The sequence below is a fragment of the Pongo abelii genome, chromosome 9 (genome assembly GCF_028885655.2).
Source record: "Pongo abelii isolate AG06213 chromosome 9, NHGRI_mPonAbe1-v2.0_pri, whole genome shotgun sequence".
NCBI lineage: Eukaryota > Metazoa > Chordata > Mammalia > Primates > Hominidae > Pongo > Pongo abelii.
Genome location: NC_071994.2, coordinates 20,264,444 through 20,290,860, shown reverse-complemented (window position 1 = coordinate 20,290,860; position 26,417 = coordinate 20,264,444). Strand labels below are relative to the sequence as shown.

The 26,417-nt window shown below is 44.5% G+C and overlaps 1 protein-coding gene across 3 annotated transcripts in view; it reads right to left on the bottom strand.

The window, feature by feature from the left end:
• Nucleotides 1-9,426: 9,426 nt before the first annotated feature.
• LRP4 (LDL receptor related protein 4) overlaps nt 9,427-26,417 on the bottom strand; it is a 61,617-nt gene continuing 44,626 nt past the window's right edge. For 2 of the 3 annotated variants that reach the window (XM_024255407.3, XM_024255408.3), the window contains 8 exons: nt 25,286-25,394; nt 22,770-22,914; nt 22,382-22,495; nt 21,758-21,893; nt 18,777-18,844; nt 18,108-18,195; nt 16,276-16,417; nt 10,566-13,016 (listed from right to left, as the gene is read on the bottom strand). In XM_024255407.3, the coding sequence (XP_024111175.2) occupies nt 12,684-13,016; nt 16,276-16,417; nt 18,108-18,195; nt 18,777-18,844; nt 21,758-21,893; nt 22,382-22,495; nt 22,770-22,914; nt 25,286-25,394 (1,135 nt within the window). In that variant the 3' untranslated portion in view covers nt 10,566-12,683. Of the gene's footprint in view, nt 10,515-10,565; nt 13,017-16,275; nt 16,418-18,107; nt 18,196-18,776; nt 18,845-21,757; nt 21,894-22,381; nt 22,496-22,769; nt 22,915-25,285; nt 25,395-26,417 lie in introns of those variants that run through there. The other variant, XR_002916749.3, reaches the window with a different exon arrangement.

The following is a 26,417-nucleotide window of genomic DNA, read 5'->3' as shown; positions in this document are numbered from 1 at the left end:
TTATTGGTCCTCGACGGACCGCCCATCGGACTTTTATTGGTCCATTTGAAAGGCCTATGGGCACGCGCCGCCCGCAGCCTTAAAGGGGCCGCGCGCAGCCGTGTTTCCCTCTGGACGCCGCCTGCACGGGTGGGGACGCTGGTCGCCGCCGGGGGCAAGTCTGCACTCCAGAAAGAAGGGCGAAAGATGTGTGTAGACCTGGACATCCCTGGTCGTCAGCATGTTTGCTTTATTTAATTACAGATGTTCAGGCTGCTGTCAACACCTGACAATTTGTTTTGTCATTTAGTTCCCTAGAGATTGTGAAGCTAAGTGCTGTGAGGGAAACCAGAGGCAGCGGAGATGTCGTGGAAGTAACAGCGAATGAAGCCAGGACGCTGGATTCTGACCTTGGACCTGTTCTGAGTAAATCACTTTTCTCAGTAAATCTTCTGGAGTTGTTTCCTTATCTGTAAAATGGGATAACGATGTTTCCCTTACAATTTAATAGGAGGAGTTAATATAACTAATAGAATGTCTGAGAAAAGCCTTTGTGAGCTGTAACGCATCCTGCAAATGCTTAATATTCCCTTATAAAAATGAGAGGCTTGGTTAACATGATCTCCAAACTTCTAGCTTAGCTCTACATTCAGTGTTTCTATGAATGAGTTCAGGTCCTTACTTCCAAGGAATTTGTAATCTACAGTGGTTGGAGGAATATAACATACAGACTAGTCACTAAAATTCAAAGCAGTGTAATAACTGTATAAATGAAAAGCTATAAATGCTTAGAGACAGGAGAAATTTGATGGGGGAGGATCTGTGAGGAAGATGAATTTTTAACCTAGGATTTAAAGAATGTGTAGATTCCCAACAGGCTAAAAGATGGAGAGGGGTTAGATAAAAGTAAATGAAACAATTACATGTTTTTTCATTGTCAAGTTGGCAGAGATGAAAAAGTTCAACAACCTTTGGTTGGTCAAGATTTGGAAAAACAGGCTGGGTGCAATGGCTTATGCCTGTAATCCCAGCACTTTGGGAGTCCGAGGCAGGAGGATTGCTTGAGGCCAGGAGTTCAAGACCAACCTGGGCAACATAGCAAGACCCCATCTCTGTTTTTAAAAATATAAAGAGATTTGGAAAAACGGACACTCAAAGTCACTATTGGTAAGAATATAATTGGTACAAACCTTTAGGAGGACAATTTGACAGTTGCTAAAATGTACATAATCTAGTTCTGGCCCAGTAATCCACTATGAGGAATTTATCCTACAGATCTGTGCAAGTATGCAAAGAAAAATGTACAAGGATGTTTACTGCAATACTGCTTTTTTTTTTTTTTTTTTTTGAGACAGTCTCGCTCTGTCGCCCAGGCTGGAGTGCAGTGGCGGGATCTCAGCTCACTGCAACCTCCGCCTCCCATGTTCAAGCAATTCTCCTGCCTCAGCCTCCGGAGTAGCTGGGACTACAGGCGCATGCCATCACACCTGGCTAATTTTTTGTAGTTTTAGTAGAGACGGAGTTGCACCGTGTTAGCCAGGCTGGTCTTGATCTGCTGACCTCGTGATCCTCCCGCCTGGGCCTCCCAAAGTGCTGGGATTACAGGCGTGAGCCACTGCGCCTGGCCTTTTTTTCTTTTTTTTTTTTTTTTTTGACAGAGTCTCTCTCATGTTGCCCGGGCTGTGGTGCAATGGCGTGATCTCGGCTCACTGCAACCTCCGCCTCCCGGGTTCAAGCAATTCTCCTGCCTCAGCCTCCCAAGTAGCTGGGATTACAGACACCTGCCACCACGCCCGGCTAATTATTTTTTATTGTATTTTTAATAGAGATGGGGTTTCACTATGTTGGTCAGGCTGGTCTCAAACTCCTGACTTCAGGTGATCTGCCTGCCTCAGCCTCCCAAAGTGCTGAGATTACAGGCATGAGCCACCATGCCCAGCCCTTTTTTTTTTTCTTTTTGAGATGAAGTCTCGCTCTCTCGCCCAGGCTGGAGTACAATGGCACCATCTCAGCTCACTGCAACCTCCACCTCCCAGGATCAAGCGATTCTCCTATCTCAGCCTCTCAAGTAGCTGGGATTACAGGCATGTGCCACCAAGCCCAGCTATTTTTTTGTATTTTTGGTAGAGACGGGGTTTCACCTGTTGGCCAGGCTGGTCTTGAACTCCTGACCTCAAGTGATCCACCTGCCTCAGCCTCCCAAACTGTTGGGATTATAGCTGTGAGCCACTATGCCCAGCCAGCACTGCTTAAGATAAAAATAAAATAAAATAAAATAATAAATCTGGAGGCCAGGCATGGTGGCTCATGCCTGTAATCTCAGTGCTTTGGGAGGATGAGGTGGAGGATTGCTGGAGTGTGGGAGGTCAAGGCTGCAGTGAGCTATGATCATGCCACTGTACTGCAGCCTGTGTGACAGAGTGAGACCCTGTCTCTAAAAAAAATAAAAAATAAAAAATCTGGAAATTACATGGTCATCAACAGGGAATCTTTTACATAAATTATGACATATCCATTAAATAGAACACTATGAAACTGTTAAAAAGAATGTGGTTAATCTATGTGCTGGAACAGAAACATGCACAAATTTTATTAATTGAAGAAAAGGCAAGTTGCAGAACTTGTGGAATGATTTTATTATATATGGTTATAAATGTATGTGTGTTTGAGGGCATGCCTGAAAATGGTTAGAACATTCCTGGAATTATAAGAAACTTAATAGGAGTGGGACTTGGGAGGGAAATGAATTTTTACCGTTGACGTGGTGTGTTTCTTTTTTCTTTCGTACAAGGAGCAGAGAGTAGTGGGGAAAGTGTGAGTCAGGGCACAGAAACAAGAAAGTGCATCGTATGTATGGGACTGAACATGTGGGGTTGATTTTAGGACTGAAATTATGTTGGGAAGTAGTGGAACACAAGATTGACACAGAAGGTTAGGAACAATTCTTTTTTGGTTTTTTTTTTTGAGACGGAGTCTCATCTGTCGCCCAGGCTGGAGTGCAGTGGCGTGATCTCAGCTCACTGCAACTTCCACCTCCCGGGTTCAAGCAATTCTCCTGCCTCAGCCTCCCAAGTAGTTGGGACTACAGGCGCAAGCTGCCGTGCCTGGCTGATTTTTTTGTATCTTAGCAGAGACAGGGTTTCACCTTGTTGCCCAGGCTGGTCACAAACTCCTGAGCTCAGGCAATCCGCCCGCCTCAGCCTCCCAAAGTGCTGGGATTACACATGTGAGCCACTGTGCCCGGCCAGGAACGATTCCTAAAGGATCTTGAATCCCAGGGTATGGAATCCCAGGGTATCTACTTTATTAAGTAGATAATGGGGGGGCTATTAAAGGTACCTGAGCAAGAGAGTGGCAAAATCAGAGTTGTACTTTAGGAAAATTAATTAGCTTGATTGCCTAAAATGGTTTAGAGTTGGGAACCCAGCTAGGAGTCTGATATGAGGTGTTAGCAGTGGAGAGGATGAGAGCAGATTCAAGAAAGAATGAAAGATTTGGCAACTGACTAGATTAGGTGCAAAGGCAAGGGTGGGTCCCATTTAGGGAGGTGAGTCAAAGAGAATTCCAGGATTTGATTGCCCAATGGAAGTAGGAAGTCAGGAGAAGCCGGTCTCAAGGGGAAGGTGAGGCATTTAAATTGCAACCTGTTTACTTTTCGGTACCAAATGAGGCATTCTAATGGAATCATCTGAGTAGGCCTAGAAAATACACGATGGAAGCTGGAAGAATAGATGCAGAATCTATGGTATAGATTTGGGAATCACATTGATAGAGTGAATGAGACCACAGATTGGGGGATTGGAGAGAGTGAAAGGATGGCCAATGAAGACAGATCCACATGTAGGAGAAGAAAGGAATGAAAGCAATATGGTCATGGTAACCTTGGATAAATTGGTGAGGATATACAGAAATAGTTTTCTTCAGTCATTGGTCATTGGCATATTTACTTTATTTAAATATTACCAGAAATAAACTGAAGATTACATTTAAGGACAGGGTGTGATGGTAATCAGGAATTGGCTTAATAAAGGATGTGTGTGCAGTCTGGGTCCTGGAGAGTTTTAGAACAAGATGACAAAATCCCTTTTTGTCTTGGATGACTTAGGTGCAGCCCTACTTTAAGATGAGTATTAGATGTCTGATTCTACTCATTTATTCATTCAACAAATATTTATCAGCACCTATTATGTAGAGGGACTCTTCTAGGCACTGCAATGATCAGTAGACAAAATAGACTCCCCAAAATTTCCTCCCTTTGTGGTGCTCACACTATAGTGAGGAAACGTAGACAATCAACACATAAATAAATTATATAGTATGTTATTAGACAATATGTCCAGTGGGAAAAGAAAAAGAATAAAACTAGGTAAAGGGATAGGGAAGTGGGGTTGGAAAGACTGTAATTTTATTTTATTTTTCAACTTCTATTTTAGAATCGAGGGTACATGTGCAGATTTGTGATAAAGGTATATTATGTGATGCTGAGGTTTGGGGTATGATTGAACCTAGGTAGTGAGCATAGTACCTAACAGTAGTTTATCAGTCCTTGCTTGCGGGGGTCTGTCCCACAGACCTTGACCCAGCAACGGATGAATAACGTACACTAACACAGATATTCTGCCTGTCAGTCCGGCTAAGGGTCTGGGCCCCTCACAGACACCAAGGAAGGTGCTGTAAAGAGTAGCAGCCGGCCCCATCAGCCAGGGAAGCTTGCATTTATTCAGTATAGATTAAATGACAAAGGTTTTGAGTCAACACCGCTAGAGGGTAATTGACCTGGTTGCCAACAACCCTGCCCCCACCCCCCGAGGTTATGCACCCGAGGTTGATCAAAGATTGGTCTTAAGACCACATGAGTAAACAAGCTATTAATATAAACTACCCTACATTCCTTTGTATCTACTTTAAGCTATTTACTGAAGGTAAAGATTAGGCGGCTTTCGGCCATAACCCTATCCTGACACTTTTGCAAAACCTTCCGGCCTTCCAAGATTTGTGACTATATTTTATAACTTCATCTTAAAATTTTCCCACCAGCGTGACTGAACTCCCACACTTGCTCCTCTCCCACTCTCCCATCTCTAGTAGTCCCAAGTGTCTATCGTTCCCTTCTTTATGTCCATGTGTACCCAATGTTTAGCTCGTATTTCTAAGTGAGAACATGCAATGTTTGATTATCTGTTTCAGCATTAGTTTGTTTAGGATAATGGCCTCCAGCTGCATCCAGGCTGCTGCTAAGGACATTATTTCATTCTTTTTTATGGCTGCATAGTATTACATGATATATGTACCACATTTCTTTAATCCACCATTGATGATGGGCACAAGGGTTGATTCCATGTTTTTGCTATTGTGAATAGTGCTGCAATGAATATATGGGTACATGTGTCCTTTTGGTAGAATGATTTATTTTACTGGGTGGAATGGTAGTTCAACTCTTAGTTCTTTGAAAAATCTCCAAACTGCTTTCCACAGTGGCTGAATTAATTTACATTCCCACCACAGTGTACAAGTGTCCCCTTTCCTCTGCAGCCTTGCTAGCATCTATTAAATTTTTACTTTTTAACAAAAGCCACTCTGACTCGTATAAGGTGGTATCTCGTGGTTTTGATTTGCATTTCTCTGATGGTTAGTGATGATGAGCATTTCTTCATACGTTTATTGGTCACTTGTATCTCTTTTGAAAGTGTTTGTTCATGTCCTTTGCCCACTATTTATTTATTTATTTATTTATTTAGAGACAGAGTCTCACTCTGTTGCCCAGGCTGGAGTGCTATGGCACAATCTCACCTCACTGCAACCTGTGCCTCCCAGGTTCTCCTGCCTCAGCCTCCCGAGTAGTTGGGATTACAGACACCCACCACCATGCTTGGCTAATTTTTGTATTTTTAGTAGAGATGGGGTTTCGCCATGTTGGTCAGGCTGGTCTCGAACTCCTGACCTCAGGTGATCCACCCACCTCAGCCTCCCAAAGTGCTGGGATTACAGGCATGAGCCACTGTACCCGGCTTGCCCACTTTTTAAATGGGGTTGTTTTTCACTGGTTGATTTAAGTTCTTTATAGATTCCAGATATTAGACCTTTGTTGGATGCATAGCTTGCAAATATTTTCTCCCATTCTGTAGCTTGTCTATTACTCCCTTGATAGTTTCTCTTGCTGTGCAGAAGCTCTCTACTTTTAGTAGGTCCCATTTATCCATTTATCATTTTTTGTTTTTGTTGCAATTGCTTTTGACGACTTAGCCATAAATTCTTTGCCAAAGCTGATATCGAGAAGGGTATTTCCTAGGTTTTCTTCTAGGATTTTTATATTTCAAGGGAAAGGCTGTGTTTTCTGTTATTGTTTTTTTTTTTTTCTGAGATAGGGTCTTGCTCTGTCACCCAGGCTGGAGCGCAATGGCGTGATCACAGCTCAACCGCAGCCTTGACCTCCTGGGCTCAAGTGATTGTCCCACTTCAGCCTCTCGAGTAGCTGAGACTATAGGCATGCATGAAAACACGGTTTTTTTTTTTTTTGTTTTTTTTTTTTGTAGAGACACAGGATCTCATTATGTTACCCAGGATGATCTCAAACCCATGGACTCAAGCAATTCTCCTGCATCAGCCTCCCAAAGTGCTGGGATTACAGGTATGAGCCACCACACCCAGCTGACTATAATATATATATGTATATAAAAGGAGGCCAGGGGCAGTGGCTCATGCGTATAATCCCAGCACTTTGAGAGGCCGAGGCAGGTGGATCACCTGAGGTCAGGAGTTGAGACTAGCCTGGCCAACACGGTGAAACCCTGTCTCTACTAAAAATACAAAAATTAGCCAGGCGTGGTGGCAGATGCCTGTAATCCCAGCTGCTCGGGAGGCTGAGGCAGGATAATCTCTTGAACCCGGGAGGCGGAGGGTGCAGTGAGCCGAGATTGTACCATTGCATGATCCAGCCTGGGTAACAGAGCAAGACTCCATCTCAAAACAAAAAAACAAACAACAACAACAATAAAATATTTATATATGAAAGGGTGGTCAGGGTAGGTTTCACTGAGATTACATTTGAGCAAAAACTTAAAGGCAAAGGAGTTAGCCATGAGTATATACCTAGGGGAAGAAAGTGCCAGCAAGGGCCAACAGCTGTGCAAAGGCCTTATGTTTTTGAGGAAGACAGAGGCTAGTGTCGCTGGCCCAGAGTAGCATGCATTGGGGGGTAGTAGTAGAAGAAATCTTATAACAGTGGGGGGTGAGGACTGGCAGATCCCACAAGGCCTTGTAGAAATCTTATACAGTACCTTGCCCATAGTAGGTATTCAATAAATGTTTGCCCAGTCATCTTTTGCCATCTAGGATTATCATCAAATAGCATTTATCTGTGTATTTATTGGAGTTACGTGTGCTTTTATTCCAGGGTCTTCTCAGTAGTCCTTTTATATAAGGAGTATATTTATGAACATACTGCCCTCTGAGGGCAGTGAAACCCTTGTGGGCATTAGAGATCAAAGTGAATGCTATATTTTTGCAACTGGAAACAGGAAACAAATGTCAAATACTGTGGCTGCTGAATAACTGTGCTGGGCATTTCTGAAAAGCCTGTTAGAGTTGAGACAGTGCTCATTCTTTTGTAATCACAAGCTGAATTCTGGTTGAACCATCCCTACCATGGGATATGTATCCATATTTCCAGCCTAAAAGGAGCAGCTTCAGTGATGAGCTTCCTTCAACTTTCAATGCAGGTGCCCTCTGCATTATTTCCCTGGAGATAGCAGTGGTGACATTAATACAGATTTCAAGTGGCTGTGGGTTTTAGTGCCTTAACTGTCTTCCAGGATTGCAAAGCCTACCCTGGCTTGCACTTGATTGCATTTAGTAGGTGCTGGTTGAATGAAGGAATGAATAGCCTTTATTTTTTCTTTTCTCATATTGATTTTCCATAGCCCCCAAAATGTAGGCTGTCCAAGAACTTTGACCACAGAAGCATCAGTGCCACCAAAGAGGAAGGAGGGAGAAGGGAGAGATAGGGATCTCATTAGAAGACTATCAACAGGCTTTTAGGGCCTGGAGGGAAAACCATCAGGAAGGGCAAGATATGTGAAAGTTCTTGGCTCTTTATGTCTTATAAAATGAAATAAGCAGATTGTGTAGCTTGGGGCTAACTTAGCCTTGGGTTTAAACTATGACCCTTAATTAGGCTGTCTGGGTCTGTTTTAACACCATGTCGAGGAGACCAAAGTTATGAGTTGGAGCTTTGACTGGACATCAAACTCTATTCCCTATGCTGAGCTCTGCTAGCCTCTCCAGCTGGTTAACGGGAGAATGGTGTGGAGAGAAAATAAGTGGGCAGATGAGGGAATGTTTCAAAACAAAGAGTGCCTAAAAACATCCCAAAACACACATCCTATTAAGTGAATCAGTTAACTCATCTTCACATTTGAAGAAAAGATATATTACAGACTGTTTCGTAGCCATAAAAAGGACTCAGCCACATTTCTTTTATCATTATGTCCATAAATAGAAACCAGAGAACTTAGGGCCAGGCGCGGTGGCTCACGCCTGTAATCCCAGCACTTTGAGAGGCTGAGGCAGGCGGATCACAAGGTCAGGAGATTGAGACCATCCTGGCTAACACGGTGAAACCCCGTCTCTCCTGAAAATACAAAAAATTAGCCGGGCGTGGCGGCGGGCGCCTGTAGTCCCAGCTACTCGGGAGGCTGAGGCAGAAGATCGTGCCACTGCACTCCAGCCTGAGCGACAGAGCGAGACTCTGGATAACCTTGGATATCGGTGCATTACTGGGTCCTCTTAGAACCCTCTTAGAAACCTATGCACCCTCAGCTTTTGTAGATGCTGCCTCTTAGTTCCTGTGCATTGAATTTGTGTTTTCTTTAGGCCTACGTTTGGTGAGAGCTTCAGTTTATGCCAGAGTCCTTTCTCTGGGCCAGAGATCCTTTCATTTTAGATTCCACAGTTTGTTCATACACCATAGACAGACCGTGACTGTATTTTGAGTGAGTTTGCAAAAATATGGCCAGTTTGTTAGAACTTGACCCACCATCTGCTCACTTATCAGTTTCAGGGTTTTTTTGTTTTGTTTTTTTAGTGACAAGGTTTTGCTCTGTTACCCAGGATGGAATGCAGTGGCGTGATCATAGCTCACTGTAACCTTGAACTCCTGGGCTCAAGCAATCCTCCTGCCTCAGCCTCCCAAGCAGCTGGGACTACAGGCATGAGCTACCACACCTGACTAATATTTTTAAATTTTTTTGTAGAGATAGGGTCTTGTCATGTTGCCCAGGCTGATCTTGAACTCCAGGCCTCAAGCAATACTCCTTCCTTCTGTCTTGGCCTCCCAAAGTGGTGAGATTACTTTGGTGTAGCCACTGTGCCTGACCCTAGTTTCAGATTTTATATCCAGAGAACTAGACAAGGAATTCCCAACCTTTGTTTTATCCCAAGATGTCCTCCTTTTCTGCTTTTTTTTTTTCCCTCCCAAAGAGAACAGTGGGGGTTGGAGGGATGGTTATCCTTGGGCTATTCTACTTGTTTTTGTTCTGGCACACCTACTCCTTACTACAGTTAGAAAAATTATACACCGTAGCTTATACTCAGATCTCTGGTCACTTAAATACAAGAAGCTTCAGTCTTTCTTGCTTTCATTTTTTTTCTTTTTTTGGGATGGTGGTGGTAATGGTGTTGCTAGACTCTAAGCTCTGTAAGATTATGTCTTTGTTTAGGCATGGGCAGTGCCTAGCCCATAGCAGATGAATGAATGAATGAATGAATGAATGAATGAATGAATGAATGGGGATATTATCCTATAGATGGTGTGTGGTTTAGAAAATCAACTATTGAGACTTGACATGAAATTCTACAACGGGCGTTGAGATTAACATGATTCCCAGTTTTCAATGAGGGATATCACATCCAGAGAACCTGAGAAGGGATCCCTAGCTCCTTGTTCTAGCCTTGAGAAGTAGTGGATGAGCTATGAAAAGACAGCTTTTAAAAATAAATGAAATTCTAGTGATAATTTGATCCACTCTCAGACTAACTATGAAAGTTGACTAAGATCAGACAGAGCTAGTGGCAGATCTGGGACTGGAATTAGCCCTCCATGTCCCCAGCTCCAGTACTTCTCTTACTACATGAGATAGTCTTGCCAGTGACCATCACTGCAAGGCAAAGCAAAGTTCTGTAACAAAGACCTAGAACAGAAATAGAAGATACATGGTATACATGCCATGACATTTCCTTCCAGTGCACAGAAGAGATGTCACTAGCCATATGACATTCTTCCCATTGGGTGTGAGTAGGCCCTCAGGCAGCCACTACCAACCAGTCAGAGTCAGCAATCAAGAGGAAACCCATCTACCATTCCTCTTCCAGAGGAAATAAAGGTTTCATCAGTCAAGGAACTCTGGCCTCAACCTGTCTTCTCCAGATGAGCTGAAAACTCCAGCAGGAACCTCACACTCTTTATTGCTCTTCACTGTCCCCACATCCGCAAAGGACTTAGAAGTGATGTCTGTAAGCAGGTTTTCCACAGCATGGGTCTGCCAGACAGAGCAGGTGCAGGATTAGTCATGACTCCAAGCCAGGCGAGGTGATTAAGAAAAGCTAAATTTATATTAAATTATCATAAAGTCCTAAAATACTGAACATAGTGGTTAAATAACTCCAGAAAGTCCAATCTCTCCAGTGAGTAACGTTAAAACCATTACACATGAGCATGGGAGAATTGCTTCCATTAGTTTAGGACAGAGAGATTTTGCTTTTTACAGAGTAAATCAGTGCTCAAATAGATACTTCCTCAAATATGTCCTTTCTACATTCTGAACAGCCCAAGTGCAATAAGATCCTTCCCCCTTTCCAATCAAGAAAATGCCACTTTTCTACTTGTTCTTCCTCCCCAGACATGAGTCTAAGTACCCAAAGTGCTCCCTCTACTGCTTGTCAAGTGTAATGTGGGGAGGCTGAGAACTGGGGCTGACGCTACTGAGAGCAAGGCTAAGGGCCTGGTATCTCTCTCTAGCAGTCTTAGAACTAACTAGAAAAGAATTGATCTTGTCCTTTTTCACCCATGTTTGGTAGCTGATTTCTCAATACCAGCAACCACAGGAGAAGTTTCAACTCAGGAAACTTCCCCTAGAAATTCTCCCCTCCATTCCCAGCCCCTGTTATTCTCTCCTGCCACTTCTAATTCCTGGGGGAGAAGAGGTCTGGGTCTGCCATGGGCTAGGAGGGCCTCATCAGTGGTGCTCTCTACCTTCCTACTCCTTGCCCACCTCTTTGCATCTTTATTTATTCGGCCCTCCCACCACAGGACTTTGGAGATTGCTGGTGCCACAAGGCTTGGTCAGAAAAAGCAAATTAGGCAAAAAAACAAACAAAACAACCCCACGAAGAACAGCTAGGGAGATGTTTTAGGGCAAAAATAAGTCTCAATTTCCCTGATACTAGGCTGAGACACGTGCCCTTTGTGTGAATGAGCATGAACCAGGTGATGCCATCCCACACGGAAACTAAGCCCCTTAGCTGAGGAGACAGCTGTAAGAGGAACGTCATCACCCCATAGCCACAGGCTCGCTGTCCACTAACTTAGATCCCTGAGCACTTGAGAAAGAACACAGGAAGTTCGACAGGAAGTTTGACCCTCATGGATACTTCTGTTTAGGCCCTGGGTTTCCCAAGTCTCCAACCTGATCGTTCTTTCTGACCATTTATGACAACTTCTGGTTTTTCTTTGAAAGCTTGTTTCTAGGTCTCTTCCCCAGAATCCCAGGGCATGAGGGAGAGAGGGTTCAGGTGGTATACCATATTTGGTCTAGGCAGAGCTTCTTAGACTTTTCAGAGACTCAGCCCCCAAGGCCTAACATTCACTCAAGCCACTGGCTCAAAACCTGGTTACTTTGAGCAAAGACTTAGGAAAGGTACTGGCCAGTGGTGGCACCAGGAGGGAATTCCTGTTAGCCAGTAGCCTCGTGATAGGGACCCCAGTTATCTGAATATAGAAACAGCTCCAGACATTCTAGCAGGAGGAAGAACAGCCTGAGCCACCCCCATCTCACCAGTATCTACTGCTGAAAAGGCAGTGACTCTTAGGGCAAGAATAATGTCCACTGCCAGCAATGGACCAGACACCCAGATCCAACTACCCCCAAAAGCTTTTTCATGTTACCAACACACTTGAGGCTGGAGGTTTCCCAGATGCCCATACCTGCTGGGCTGACTCTTCCTTCTTCTCTCAGCCTCTATCCTTCATCCCTGTCTTTACCCACACCCCCTTGTCCCAGCCCCTGATGGGCAAGTTCTCTCAGAGAAGCAGTCATGCTGGCTGTGATGGGGCAGAGCACAGTCCTGGGTCATCAGCTGCATCAGCACTGAGAAGCAGGCACTGAGGGTACTGGGGGAAGGGGAGGTGGACCTCTATGCTGGCGAGGAATCATGAATAAGCAGTTTCAGGGGGCCCAGGACGGAGTACAAGATGTGAGGTTCATGGTAAAATCCAGGTCTAAATTCTTGTGATGTGCCATCATTTCTTGTGCACAGGTAGTTATGGACTCACGTAGTAAACAGCTCCGATGAGGGCTTAGGAACAGTTATGGGGTGGGAGGAGGAGGAGGACGAGCACACAGAAGGGGGGCCTGCGGTGTAAGCGAGCACAAGGACTAGACGTCCATAAAGGAGAAGGAACAGGCAGGCAGGGAAGAGAACGTGGGCATTTAGACCTGGCTCTCTGAGGAGAGCTTGCGTTCATGTTTCCAGCCCGTGTCTGGCAGAGAGCCTCGTCTTTCTGGAGTGGCTGCAGTATGGACACTGCTACACTCTGACTGCTCTTCCTGTAACAGCTGCTCCGTCTCTGTGTCATCCAGGGAGCCAGAGCTGGCCTGGATGGACACTGTGTCTGTCTTCATGCATACATGATCCCGGAGGAGGCCCCCACGTGAGCTTCGCAGTTGCTTGAGGTCATCCCATTCAGCGTCATTCCCAGACAGGAGGCAGATTCCCTCTACGATCTTGATCTTCTCCTTGGTGTAGTTATGGTCAGGCCCTCCCTAGGGTGGAGAGTGGGCAGATATGGTCAGTCAGTTGGCCTTCTACAAAGGATCCCATGGTAAACTGAAAAAGGAAGTGGATGGGGTAAGAGTAGGAGTGAAGCACACAAAAATCCCACAAACAAATGGGGAAATGTGATTAGGGCAAATGTATGAGGCCTAGCCTAAAAGGGGAGAGGCAGCTGTGATGATTATTACCATTACCATACAGGAGGAGGGAAAACCATGGCTTCCGGTCCTGCAGCAGCCACTCGCTGGCTTTGTCACCTTAGGCAAATTATTTCACATTTCTAAAACTCAGTCTCTAAAACTCTGCAGTGTGAGGAGAGTAACAGTATCCACACCTCACAACCAACTGCTGTCACCTTCAATGAGATGATACATGGAATGCAGTTATCAGGGTGCTTGACACAAGATGCACTATAACATGTTAGCTATGTTACATTGTTATTGTGGTTTATTAATGGGACATCATGCTGATATAAATCATCAAAAGCAATTGGCAAGAGCAATTAAATGTACATTTATTCAGGATTTTAAGCTACTTCAGATGCTGGTTTGTATCTCTTTTTTCTAATTTTGTTAAGGAGAAAACTTGGGAGGTAAGATGGGGGACTCTGGCTGGGCATGGTGGCTTACGCCTGTAATCCCAGCACTTTGGGAGGCCCAGGTGGACAGATCACTTGAGTTCAGGAGTTCGAGACTAGCCTGGCCAACATGGTGAAACCCCATCTCTACTAAAAATACAAAAATCAGCTGGGTTTGGTGGTGGGTGCCTGTAATCCCAGCTATTTGGGAGGCTGAGGCAGGAGAATCCCTTGAACTCCAGAGGCTGAGGTTACAGTAAGCCAAGATCACACCACTGCACTCCAGCCTGGGTGACAGAGCAAGATTCCATTAAAAAAAAAAAAAAGAAAGAAAGAAAGAAAAAAAAAACTTAAAAAAGGAAATCCTCTTATCTGGGTCCTAAACGTCAATATAGTGGGGTCCTGCAATTTATAACCTTTTTTGGGAGGTTACTCTCGCTCTGCTGTCATGAGTCCTGGGACCATTCCCAAGCAAAACCTGGGACTCTTCCAGGCACAGCCTGGAGTTCTGCTCAGGCCTCTCCCTTTATGGCTTCTTCAAAGAGCAGCCTCCCTCCTGGCTGCTGGGGTATACCAACTGACATACCACCACTGCTAGAGGAAAATGGATCATCTTGGGTTCTGTCCCTGGGATAGTATTCCTGCCAAGAGTTCTGCAACTGTGGCTGTGGCTCTATTTTTGTAACAATTCAATTCCACAGATATTTACTGAGCCCCTATGTTAAGCAGGAGACTGTGCTAGGTGCTTTGATGATTATACAATATAAAACATGGTCCCTGCCCTCTGAGAGTGACAGTCACCTCAGCCATGCAGAGTGGGACATAGATAGCACACAAGCAAACACACAGATGTCCGTTCACCCAGCACACCCTCCAAGATGAAATTAGTATAAGATGCAGACCACTCAGTGTCTTAATTAAGAGACACGCTGGGCAAGTTAGGGAGAGGTGGGGATATGGCACTTGCAATTTGGGAAACACCACTCCCTCTACAAACACACAGCAACAGGTACCTGAAATCAAGAGGAAATCAGAAGAGAAAAGGTGAGAGACTATCAGAGGGGTGAAAGAGCTGCTGAGGAAGAAACACACAACAGAAGAAAGAGGTCACACTATTTTCATTGCTATCCTGTGGCCTTCATTGTGGTTCTTTTCTGGAGCATCAGATACTCCAGGAACCCAAGAATCTTCAAGAGTCTTTCTCTCAAAGATATTGGGGAGGGGTCTACCATTCCTAGAACTACAAGTCATCCCTGCACATTCTGTTTTGACTGCAGTAGAAGCTTTTAAAAAAATTTAAATTTAAATTTTTTTTTTCAAACACCAACTTGAACCAGAAATAGTGGAAGCTATTTAAATATGGGAATTCATGGATCCAGAAAGCACATGATTGTTATGTGAAATGTGTTCATTACACATGAGAGCCCTGCAGGTGTGAGAGCAGGTTCTGACTGTGCTAGATAGGCCGAAGAAGTAGACTGATTAGGATCTTCATAAGGAATAAATTCTGATGAAGAGTTACAGTGTTTTAGGAAAAAAACAAGGCTTATATTGGATTAGGAAAATCTGAAATAACAGGTATAGTTCCCTTGTGGAAATGGGACTTTTTTTTTTTTTTTTTTTTTTTTTTGAGATCTCATTGTCACCCAGGCTGGAGGGTAGTGGCATGATCACAGCTCACTGCAGCCTCCAACTCCTGAGCTCAAGTGATCCTCCTACCTCAGCCTCCTGTGTAGCTGGGACTACAGGCACAAGCCACCACACCCAGCTCATTGAAATGGGACTATTTTTCATGCCTTCACATTAAGCAAATAATTTTCCATTGAAGTGACAAAGAAGTTAAAAAAAAAAAAAAAGCAGGCTGGGTGCAGTGGCTTATGCCTGTAATCCCAGCACTTTGGGAGGCCGAGGCAGGCGGATCACCTGAGGTCAGGAGTTCAAGACCAGCCTGGCCAACAAGGAGAAACCCTGTCTCTACTAAAAATACAAAATTAGCCGGGCATAGTGGTGCATGCCTGTAATCCCAGTTACCCGGCAGGCTGAGGCAGGAGAATCACTTGAACCCGGGAGGTGGAGGTTGCAGTGAGCTGAGATCGCGCCATTGCACTCCAGCCTGGGCAACAAGAGCGAAACTCTGTCTCAAAAAAAAAAAAAAAAAAGCAAAAGCAGGTAAACCTTCAGAATTCTAGAGAAATTTCTGTGATAAGAGGAAGAATAGTGAAAAACAAGCTATTCCCAACTATAGGTGCTACTAGCTTGGACCGGAGGTTAGTAATGGGCAAGTTCAGGAGCTCTTGGGTTTTTTGGGTGTTGTCTGGGAGAGCTCCCTTGTTTCAGAAGCACATAGCCTTTTGCAGGGGAATGACAGTTCCTGGAAGGAAAGAACCTATGAGCTGGAAAAATATCTCATGGCAGGGCAACTGCTTTCAGACCTAAATCTTCTGAGATCTGCCTTCTAACCTGGCTCTCACTAAGGTCCCTCAAACTAATCCCTCAGAGATTCTAGAACTTCCCAGAAACCCAAATTACGTTCAGTTCTTCTGTTCATTATAACTTCCAAAATGGTAGATGGGATTACTCAGCAGCCCTTACTGACTTATTTGGGCATTTGGAGTATAATCCCTCCCCACACCTCCCCAAAAAGACCCTTGAATATAAATTTCAATTTTTACCTCTTTCTTATAGCACAGCTGGTTGTACATGGCTGGTTTGGGGATTGCTTCAATCTTCACTTCCTGTGTGGATGTTCGGTAGGAGGGGTTGCTGTAGGTGAGGTTCCCCATTCCAGGATCAGTGAACTTGGATTTTTTGTGTCTTTAGGAGGGAAGGTGATGAGAAATTAGTTGAGATCTTTAAGGGGATGATACCTGGGAAAGCTGTAAACTGAGTCTGGTAGACAGCCTCTAAGATGGTCCCAGTGATTCTTACTTCCTGATACTCATGCCCTTAAGAATCCCCTCCCCTTGAGTGTGGACTGGTCTGGTGACTTACTTCTAATGAAAAAATTATGCAAATGTGATGGCTACTAGATTAGGTTACCAAGAAACTGGTTCTGGTCTTGAGTTGCCCTCCCTCATTCTCTCTTGCTCTTGCTCTGGGAGAAGCAACCTGCCATGTTGTAAGTTGTCCTATGGAGAGGCCCACAAGGCAAGAAACTAATGAGGAAGGCCTCCAGCCAACAGCCTATGAGGAGCTGAATCCTACCAACAACTATGTGAGTGAGTGTGGAAGGTGATCCTTCCCCAGTCAAACCTTGAGATGAGACTGTAACCCCAGCTGATATCTGGATTGCAGTCTGTGAGACACCTTGAGGCAGAGGCGCCTAGCTAAGCTGCATCCAGATTTCTGACCCATAGAAACTGTGAGATAATGGCTGTCATTTTAAGTCACTCAGTTTTCGGGTAATTTGTTATGCAGCAATGGAGAACTGATGCACTGAGCTTTAGAGTCAGACAGATCTGTTTCAATTCCACCTCTGTGATTTATTAGCTGGGACCTTGATAGATATAATCTAAACTCTCTGGCTGGGTGCGGTGGCTCACACCTGTAATCTCAGCACTTAGAGAGGCTGAGGTGGGCAGATCACACAAGGCCAGGAGTTCGAGACCAGCCTGACCAACATGGAAGAAACCCTCTCTCTACTAAAAATACAAAAAAAAAAAAATTAGCTGGGCATGGTGGTGCGTGCTTGTAGTTCTAGCTACTTGGGAGGCTGAGGCACAAGAATTGCTTGAATCCAGGAGGCAGAGGTTGCAGAGAGCCGAGATTGCACCACTGCACTGCAGCCTGGGCAACAGAGTGAGACTCTCTATCTCAAAAAAATAAGACAAAAATTAAAAAAAATAAACTTTCTGAGCCTCAGATCCTCATCTGTAAAGTGAGGAATAATAATACCTGTGTTACGAGGTTGTCATGACATTGATATATATCCATTAATGGTAACTGTTACGATGATGATGATGAAGAACAACAGCAGCAAACTGCAAGCTACGTTTAAAGCATTTAGGGGAAAATATAAAGAAAGAGGGACATAAAAAGATTATAAATGACACATTCTACCTTTCCAGAATGATTGCTACTGAGCAAAGATGTATAAACCAATATTGTAGTAAAAGGCTGTGTTTGTATAAGGGGAAAATCATTTCCAATTTCAGTGGTTTGAAGCAGGGAGTACTGGAAAAAGCAAAGATGTTAAGAGTCAGTCTTAGCTTTGCCTCTTACTTTGTGACCTTGGGTAATATTCTCTGTGCCCTCAGCATCCTAGTCTATAAAGAAAATCCGAAGGGTTGTTACAGTCATTCTATAAGGAAAATGCTTATGCTATGACTGGAGAAGAGTAAGTATTTAGGTTTCCACCCTTTCCTTCTGCTGCCCTGACCAGGCACCCAACCTTGCAATAAGGCTGGTCAGAGCTTGATTCAGTGAACTGCAGAGCTTTGGGAGATCCCAGACATGCTCATGAAGACCAATGAGCATGTGACCCCTGCAGCAAGACTGAAGTTACCTGTACAGCATCAAAGCTGCAATCACCACCAAAATCAGCAGAATACTGAGGAGTCCACCAATGGCGTAGCTGATATGAAGTCCTTCCCCTAGGAAGAATAGAGAAACACTAGACAGGGGCCACCGACAACTTTCTAGCTGGTGCTGGTATGAGGAATGGAAAGCTGAAAGGCTCCTTTTGTAGATGTTGGATCCCATACCATCTGAGGATGGCTGAGGGCCTCCTTTTCAGATAGGTAAATGGGAGGTACAGGGAGGAGGCTGAGAAGAAATCTGTCACTCTGCCAGCATCTCTGATCCCATTTCGACCACTTCCTAGCTATCTGACATAAGGCAAGATGCCTAACTTGGAAGCCTACATTTTCTCTTTAGTTAAATGTAAATAATAAATTGCTCATAGGACTGGAGGAAATTACATGAGAGTATATATATACATGTGCACACACATATATGTGGCATATATATGGCTTATCACATGCCTGGCATACGCAAAGCATACCATAAGCTGTCACTGTAAGTGGTGAAAGCTATTATGATTATTATTTCTGTGGATTTAGTTTAAAAAGAGTTCATCAACCCCAGAGTCCCAACGAAGGTTATGAAAGATATCAGTGGAGACTTAGATTCATTACATCTTCTTTTCCAGAACAGTGGGGTACTCAGGGCTTACCTGGAGCAGCAGGAACAGCCTCATTGGAACGTGCACAGAGGCCCAGCCTGGCATCCCTTTCAGAGCATCTGTGGGGCACAGAAAACTGAATGTGAAGCCTACTCATACTCAATGAAGGTCACGCCTTCCTCCAGGAAAGGGGGAAAGGCCTGTAAGCGGGGGCTTTCAGGTATGAGAATGTACCAGATGGAAGACATCAGAAGCATGGAGAGGGCAACAGCAGGAAATGGAGAGAAATCCGTGCAAGGCACTGTTTTGAAGCTGTTATACCATGTTTAAATGTGTTATAAAATATGTACCTTTAAAAATGAGAAGCAGGTTTGGGAGTGAGTTGGAAGTCTGCAGAAAGAATACTAAGGACATCAATATTAGGCTTTCTTAAACTACCAGGATGAGTCAGAAGCAGCTGCTAGCCAAGCCAATCTGATTGGATAAAAATTATCACAAGAGCTAAATATCCCAAGGTCAAAAAATGTTTTTCTTCTCTTCATTCTTTAACAAGGGAATATGCAAGACATTCAGAGGGAGTGCTCAGATAACTAACTTGAAATGCTCGGAAGGTGACTTCTTTGTGGTACATTATGATCAGGCAATCAAAGGCATCTCCTAAACAGCCAGAGGAAAGCTACTTGCAAGAGCATTTGGAACCAAGATGCACTGAATTTTCAAATAGAACTCTGACAATAAGAAAAGGTCCGAGCGGGGTCAAAAGTTTTCTAAATAAACCTAAAGAAAATCAGAGAGTAATAATGACTGATAGTACTTAAAAGTTAGTGAGAAAGACACATGTTTATACCTGGGTGTTTCCTTTTCTTTACAAACTGTAGTAAAAACAGAGAATGGGGGCACACAGCATATGAATTTGATCATGTGCAAATCTTGTAACTTTAGGGACACTGAGTCTAAAGTTTTTATTTGGGATCATTATTATGTTTCTGCTTTCAGAATTGAAATCAAGTGTTAACTACCTTGTAAGCTACTGATGATATTAAAAATAAAGAGACCAGTATAAAATAAAATATAAATATAAAATATATTTATATAATATATACCAGTATAAAATAAATACCAGTATAAAATACCAGTATAAAATAAATACCAGTATAAAATAAAATAAAAATAAAGAGACCAGTATTAAAAATAAAGAGAGCAGTGGAAAAAAAAAGAACTGTTCTAATTAGAAAAATGTCTAGAAAAGATAGACATCAAAACATTAAGAGTAAATTATATATAGGTATAGGATATTCCCTTCTTCTTTATTCACATCTGTATTTCCAGATTATTTATTTATTTATTTTTTGTTTTTTGTTTTTTTTTTTGAGACAGGGTCTCAGTCTGTCACCCAGGCTGTTGTGCAGTAGCACAATCACAGCTCACTGCAGCCTAAACCTGGGCTCAAGCAATCCTCCAAACCTCAGCCTCCTAAGTAGCTGGGACTATACAGGCATGGGCCACCATGCCTGGCTAATTAAAAAAAAACTTTTTTGTAAAGACAGGATCTCACTATGTTGCCCAGGATTGTCTTGAATTCCTGGACTCATGTGATCTGCCCACCTTGGCCTCCCAAAATGCTGGGATTACAGGCATGAGCCGCTGCGCCTGGCCCAGATTCTTTTTTATAAAATATAAATGGAAAACACAGTCATTAGAATTTTTTGCCAGGTGCAGTGTCTCACATCTGTAATGCCAGCACTTTGGGTTGCCTAGGCGGGTGGATAGCTTGAGCCCAGAAGTTTAAAACCAGCCTGGGCAACATGGTGAAGCCCCATCTCTACAAAAAGTACAAAAAATTAGCCAGGCATAGTGACACACATTTATAGTCCTGGCTACCTGGGAGGCTGAAGTAGGAGGATCACATGAAACCAGGAGGTCGAGGCTGCAGTGAGCTTGAGCTGTGTTCATGCTACTGCACTCCAGCCTGGGTGACAGAGTGAGATCCTGTCTCAAGAAAAAAAAAAAAAAAAAAAAAAGAATGTCTCTGAATTGAATGTAACATCATATTTAATCAATTTTAAGATGTTTGTTTTTTCTATGGCCTACCATCTCTTAAACAGGCATGTGACTTACAATCAATAGCATTTCACATTTGCTGTTGGTTATCTTTTCAGTTTAATTTCTCAAATCAGGATGCATTTTATAATGAATAGCACCTTTAATTTAATGAAATAAGATATGTTATACTTGATTTGAGAACTGTTCGTGTTTATGCTTGCTTATTTAATAATGGTGTTTGTGTGTGTGTGTTGCGGGGAGGTGCACATGACATTATAAGCTAAGGCCATCATATCTCTGGGGAAACCTTTTTGTTCCAAGTCATAAAGCCACAGCCCAGAGACTACTGTTGGGCAAGCCAATATGCCAAACCTATGATGTGAGAGCAAATGTCACAGAGAGAAGAAGGAGGAATACCATGTGGGAGGGTCCTCCTAAGTGATTTCTGTTTAAAGTTGTTCTTTTTTTTGTTGTTTTGTTTTGTTTTTGAGATGGTGTTTCGCTCTTTGTTGCCCAAGCTGGAGTGCAATGGCGCAATCTCGGCTCACCGCAACCTCCGCCTCCCGGGTTCAAGTGATTCTCCTGTCTCAGCCTCCAGAGTAGCTGGGATTACAGGCATGTGCCACCACGCTCAGCTAATTTTGTACTTTTAGTGGAGACGAGGTTTCTCCATGTTGGTCAGGCTGGTCTCCAACTCCCGACCTCAAGTGATCCACCCGCCTCAGCTTCCCAAAGTGCTGGGATTACAGGCGTGAGCCACCACACCAGGCCTTAAAGTTGTTCTTAAAGCTTCTTGCCCTCAGAGCTAAAAAGGGAATCACTTGTAATAATCTACAAGTCTGAATATCACCTTCTGTCCCAAATAACAGGGACTGGTAGCTCCTGACATAATCTACCTCCCAACTGCCTTATCAAGCTGGGACTATGAGCTGGTCGTGGGATGGTGATTTGAATCAAAGGGCCCACGATCCTGCATAGAACCTATTTACCTTCCTTCCACCTCCTTCAGAGACGTGCGGGTCCGGGTGGTTGAAGAATGCAAGGTGGTAGGTGATGTGTTGGGTAGCACTGGGCTCTTTTCACTCATGCCAGTAGCCCTAGGAGCTGGTGGTACCAGGCCAGGCACTAGACAAAAAAGAGGATTGGAGTGGGCCACTAGAACCACAAACCTCTATATACGGCCCAAGAGTAGCAGCTGGAGAACTTGACAAAACAATCTTTTAGCTGCCCTAGTCCCAGGCACCTTCATTAGTAGCCCTTCTTAATACTATAAATAAAAAGGAGTTGGATTCAATAATAATTATAGCTCTGGATGGGACAGCTGGCTCACCAGTCAGGAAGAGAGAGTGATGCACAGGCCACTGATTATCCCACAGCAGGGACCTGGGAATCAAGAGACCTGAATTCTGTTCTCGCAAATGCCAGAGGGCAGACAAACCCAGGTTTGAGCAATTCGCAAAACCCAAGCGGACTGCTACCAATCACTCCACTAATAAGACCTTCTTTATGGGGATCCCACCCAGAAGGACAGATCAGACCAGGATCAGAGGCTCTTGACCCTCAGCCCTTCCAGGGGCTCTGCTGAGTGGCTCCAGCCATACAGTCCAACTCACCAAGGGAGCAGGGCCAGCTATCAGGTTCGTCAGGACAGGCACATACGAAGTCTGAGGCTCTGGCAAAGCAGAGGTGGGTGCAGCCACCATTGTTCACACCACAGGCATTGGTCCCTGGAGGCAAAGTAGATGAATGTCTTATCTGGGACAGAATCAGGTCTCCCAATTTAAGGCTTCTCAAAAACAGAGGAAATCCAGGATTACCCTACTCCCAGGGACAGGGGAGGAGGAGAGATACAACCGCGAGGGAGTAAAAAGGTCTAAGCGTTTAAAATGTGAACCAAGAAGCTCTCTTGTGGCCCTAACTGTCTTGGTCCCTAACAGTCCTTGGGTTGACCAATCAATCCCACAGATGTTAAGGAAGCAGGCTCAGTACCCGGGAGCCCACCTGTCTGCCGCTGAGGGGAAACCACGATGATATCCATGAGTCCTTCCACATTTGCCAGCACTGTCTCCTTGTTCCGGCCTGAGTATTTGTCAACACGCTGGATTGACTTGGTCTGCCAGTCTGTCCAGTAGATCCACCTGTCTTGCTACTCAACAGGGGAAGCCCAAAAACAGTAAATATTATTCAGCAAGCAGACTCCTTCCTGTACAGCTTCTGTGCCTCACCATGTGCCACTGCCTCTGCTGAAATGCCCTCTTCATCTCTTCCTCGTTTCCGTGCATCGCCAGACATGACATTGTCAAGGAAATCTCCCCAAATCCATATGGACTTCACCATTCTCTCCTCTATACGGTTCTGCACCTTGTAGTCACTTGCCCAAGTGCATTTTTACACTCAAGCAATTTGTTTACTGGTCTGTCCATCCTACCAGTTTAGTTCTTCAAGGACAAGAATGTGTTCTATTCATCTCTGAATTTCTAGGACCTAACACTCAGTCCCCATTTAGTTGATTGAATGACTCCCTCTCTAGCAAATAGGAGGAAATTTGAAGGTTCTTATAGATTCCTGTTCCTCTGGGCCCTTTGCTCAGAGCACCGCCCCAAATCCTCTCTTTACTTCTGTAGCCAGCTTTCTTCTAATGCAATGATGGTGCAATTCTCAACCAAGGGGAGGGAGGGGCAACGAAGGTGTTCTCACCCCCATCCCAGGGTATATGCAGTATTACCCTGTAGTTTTACATTTAGAATATGAAAAAAAAGACTATCATTAAGTAAAACCAGATAAAATCTTTTTGGCTAGGCCAGGTGCGGTGGCTCATGCCTGTAATCCCAGCACTTTGGGAGGCCGAGGCGGGCAATCACGAGGTCAGGAGTTCGAAACCAGCCTGACCAACATGGTGAAACCCCGTCTCTACTAAAAATACAAAAATTAGCCGGGTGTGGTGGCAGGCACCTGTAATCCCAGCTACTCGGGAGGCTGAGGCAGGAGAATCACTTGAACCCAGGAGGTGGGGGTTGCAGTGAGCCAAGATCGCACCACTGCACTCCAGCCTGGGTGACAGAGCGAGACTCCATCTCAAAAAAAAAAATTCGCCAGGTGTGGTGGCGCATGCCTGTAATCCCAGCTACTTGGGAGGCTGAGGCGGGAGGCTGAGGCAAGAGAATTGCTTGAATCTAGGAAGCGGAGGTTGCAGTGAGCTGAGATCACACCACCGCACTCCAGCCTGGGCAACACAGCAAGACTCCATCTTAAAAACAACAACAACAATAGCAACAACAACAAAAAAAACAACAAAAAAAAACGCTTTTTGGCTAGTAGGACATAATACAGAATACAGACAGAGTTGATAATATTTGGCAAAAAAGGGTCAAATTTATTTCTCTTTCTTTTCTTTCCTTTCTTCTTTCCTTTCTGTCTCTCTCTCTCTCTCTCTCTCCTATCTGAGATAGCGTCTTGCTCTGTTGCCCAAGTTGGAGCACAGTGGTACAAATGTAGCTCACTGCAGCTCCACCTCCTGGGCTCAAGCGATCCTCCTGCCTCAGCCTCCTGAGTAGCTGAGACCACAGGTGTGTACCACCACACCTGGCTAATTTAACAAAAAATTTTATAGAGATAGGGTCTCGACATGTTGCCCAGTCTGGTCTCAAACTCCTGGGCTCAAGTGATACTCTGGCCTCAGCCAGATGCTGGGATTACAGGCATAAGCCACTACACCTGGCCAAGATTTTGAAATGATTGAGAATTCCTGTTTTGGCCTCAGGCGTGGTAGATCTTCTTTTCCTTGCCCAAATTATTTTTTGTGTTAGAACTCAAAATTGACAGCTAATAATAATTAAAATGGGTAGCGATAACATGCATGTGGTGCTTACTGTGTGCCAGGTACTATGCTAATGCTTTGTGTCTATTTCAGGAGGATACTATTATTAGGCTGATTTGTTTTATAGATAACTGAAGCTGAGAGGTTCAGTCACTCCAGTTCAAAGTTACACAGTTCTATACAGATAGAACTTGAACCCAGGTACCTGGCCAATTGATGGTACTCATTAAATACTTACAAACTGGCTAGATGCCTCAAAACTCTGGCTTTTAGCCACTCCACCCTGTTGCCACTAAGTGAGCTCCCTATGCCCAGATGCTGGGACCGCAGCATTAGGATTAACTGGGGAACTTGTCAAAATGTATTTTACTGTGCCCAGCCCTCATGAAGCAGCTTCTCTATAATCTCTATAGTCAGGGCCTAGGAACCTGCATTTTAACAAGCACCACATCAGATTCTGTATACCACTCTTTGAGAGCCACTCCTTTGAATGCTAGAACATGGAAATGGCGGGATAAGAGTAGCAGGGCACTCGGTGGCCCTGCCAACCTACCAAGGCTTCAGGGCACAGGAAAAATCCCTAAAATGAGCTTCAATAGCACGTCTGTTCAGTAGCAACTATAGCTGAGATTGCTGACTTAGAACCCCAAAGAAACATCCCAGTCAAAGAGGTTTAGTTACCTCTCTCCTGAGCCAGTACCTGTGTGAGGGCAAAGGGGTGGGACACATGGCTGACCAAGACCTGCCGCAGTTTCCCATTGAGGTCAGCACTCTCGATCCGGTCCAGATGCGCATCCACCCAGTAGATCCTGCGAATAAAATGAAAAGAGTGGCTGCTCCAAACGCTTGCCAGGGAGCCCAGCTCTTCCCGCTAAGAACCTATTTGTCCCCTCCTGAGCTGACTGGCAGATGCTATGAGAACTCAAGAAGCACCCTTGATGAGGGGTCACTGTGAGTCCCAAAGCTGAAGAGGGGAGCTGGTGGTTCATGAGTGGGGAGGTCAGGGCTGCTCTGGGGAGGTGTAGAAAGTCTAGTGACCTCAGAGGAACCACCACCCAGCCTCATCTTCAGGAATTTGATTGCCCTTTGACTCCTACCCAAGAATCAAAGCCCAATTTCTTACAAATGGTCTTTAAGAAGAGAGCTCAGTAGGCCGGGCATGGTGGCTCACGCTTGTAATCTTAGCACTTTGGGAGGCCGAGGCGGGGGATCATTTGAGGTCAGGAGTTCGAGGTCAGCCTGGACAACATGGTGAAACCCCATCTCTGCTAAAATACAAAAATTAGCCAGGTGTGGTGACACGTGCCTGTAATCCTAGCTACTTGGGAGGCTGTGGCACGAGAATGGCTTAAACCCAGGAGGCAGAGGTTGCAGTGAGCTGAGATCGTGCGACTGCACTCCAGCGTGGGCAAAAGAGTGAGACTCTGTCTCCAAAAAAAAAAAAAAAAAAAAAAAAAAAAGGGAAAAAAGGAAGTGAGCTCAGTCTACATGGACCTCGCTGAGGTTAAAAGAAGAAGGCATTCTACCACCTTTCCAGAAGTCTTGGATTCCCTTCCCCTTCTTTTGGATCAGAAGGGGGCACAGACTGCTTCAGAGCCCCTTCCCCCTGCCCTTAGCATTTCTTATCTAGACAAGGAGTTGTACATTCCGGAGCCTGGGTCGGGCGTGGTGGCTCACGCCTGAAATCCCAGCACTTTGGGAAGCCAAGGCAGTAGGATTGCTTGAGTCCAGGAGTTCGAGACCAGCCTGGGCAACATAGCGAGATGCTGTCTCTACACAAAATTTAGAAATTAGCTGGGCATGGTGGCATGTGCCTATAGTCCCTGCTACTT